The 1,417-nt window shown below is 45.9% G+C and overlaps 1 protein-coding gene across 1 annotated transcript in view; it reads right to left on the reverse strand.

Annotated features, from left to right (window-relative positions):
• The window catches only part of LOC107710067 (RNA polymerase II-associated protein 3-like), a 12,763-nt gene that overhangs the window by 7,830 nt on the left and 3,516 nt on the right, over positions 1-1,417 (reverse strand). The window contains exons 6-8 of the mRNA XM_016514765.1: positions 467-594; positions 272-393; positions 119-189 (exon numbers count right to left, since the gene is read on the reverse strand). Of these exons, the coding sequence (XP_016370251.1) occupies positions 119-189; positions 272-393; positions 467-594 (321 nt within the window). The remainder of the gene's footprint in view (positions 1-118; positions 190-271; positions 394-466; positions 595-1,417) is intronic.

The raw sequence follows: 1,417 nt of genomic DNA on the forward strand, positions 1-1,417 counted from the left end.
TTTTTTTTAAATCCACAATCACAACAATTTTTATCAGGAAAAACTGCAACAAGATTTTTGTCCCCAAATCATCCCTAGACCAGACGAACCCATGACCGTGTGCTGCGGACACACGTACCGCTGAGAGTTTCTCGATCTCACTCAAGGCCTGTTTGTTTCCCGGCTCAAGCTTCAGAACCTGCTCGAAATCTGCAGACAAACACAAACGCATGTGAGCTCCTCAGAAACGAGGATGAGGCTGCGAAAGCGACCGAAGCGATGGATGACAGACCTTCTTTGGCCTCTCTGATCCTGCCTCGAGCGGCTCTGGCCGTGGCTCGTCTGGCGAAGGCTTTGGCGTACGAGGCGTCGAGAGCGAGAGCTGTGCTACAGTCCTGCTCCGCCTCGCTGAACCTGCACAAACACACACCACACTCTAACACAAGCACGCACTAGACAGTGAGCACACTTCTGAGGGATGTGTCACCTGTGGAGTCTGAGGTAAGCCATGGCTCTGTTAGCAGGCAGCAGTGCATTCGTCCCATCCGCCTGCATTCCTCTCGAGTAACACTCCACCGCCGCCTCGTACTCGCCTTCTTTAAAGTACGCGTTCCCCTGAAACATCGGGAAACAGCGTCAGCGTTCAGATCGGCTCAATCGTGATGATGATGAAGCACTAGGGCTGGGCGATATAGCTAAAAAATGTATCAACGATATAATGTTTCATATCGTTCTCTGGAATAAAATACATTTCTAGCAAACAAACACCTGAATCTGAAGTGCTGTATTGAGTTTGCTCAGAGTTTTACCGGCGGTTCGCTGACGTTTCTGGCACAAAGCTGCTGGTCTTTCTTCTTGATTTCTTCCTCCCAGTTGTTCAGCTCCTTCATGAAGTTCTGCAGATCTTCTGCGTTCTGTCGCATCTGTATCTGCAGCTCCACCGCTTTATTTCCTGACATCACTGCGCTCTTCTAGACGACATCAGACAGACAGAGATTCCCTGCAACACACACCACCTCAACAGTTTAAAATAATTACAAACTACTACAATCAAAACCATTGTTTATTCATGCACCGGTCAGTTTTGAGCTCTACTTTGCTTCCATATCAGACTAGTGGAAAGAAAACATCCGAAATACACATTTGTGACCCTGGAGCACAAAAGCAGTCTTAAGTCGCTCTATAATTTCGTAAATTGCATAAACAATTACAAAACAGCATCATGTATTTATGCATTGCTTAATCCAAAAAGCCGAAGCGCCAATCACACAGACTGCATTTAAAAACATAAGAGACGCAGTGAAAAGCAATAAACCTCCACAAATTCGTGACGTGTTTTCTAAAAGCTTAAACTGTTTTAACTTTGCATGGCTACATCTCTTCTGTGAGACGCGAGTGCAGCAGTCATATTTGTCCATCTAAAAAATGCGCTGAATAT

This window comes from Sinocyclocheilus rhinocerous, unplaced genomic scaffold, assembly GCF_001515625.1.
Source record: "Sinocyclocheilus rhinocerous isolate Xijiao unplaced genomic scaffold, SAMN03320098_v1.1 scaffold1589, whole genome shotgun sequence".
NCBI classification, from domain to species: domain Eukaryota; kingdom Metazoa; phylum Chordata; class Actinopteri; order Cypriniformes; family Cyprinidae; genus Sinocyclocheilus; species Sinocyclocheilus rhinocerous.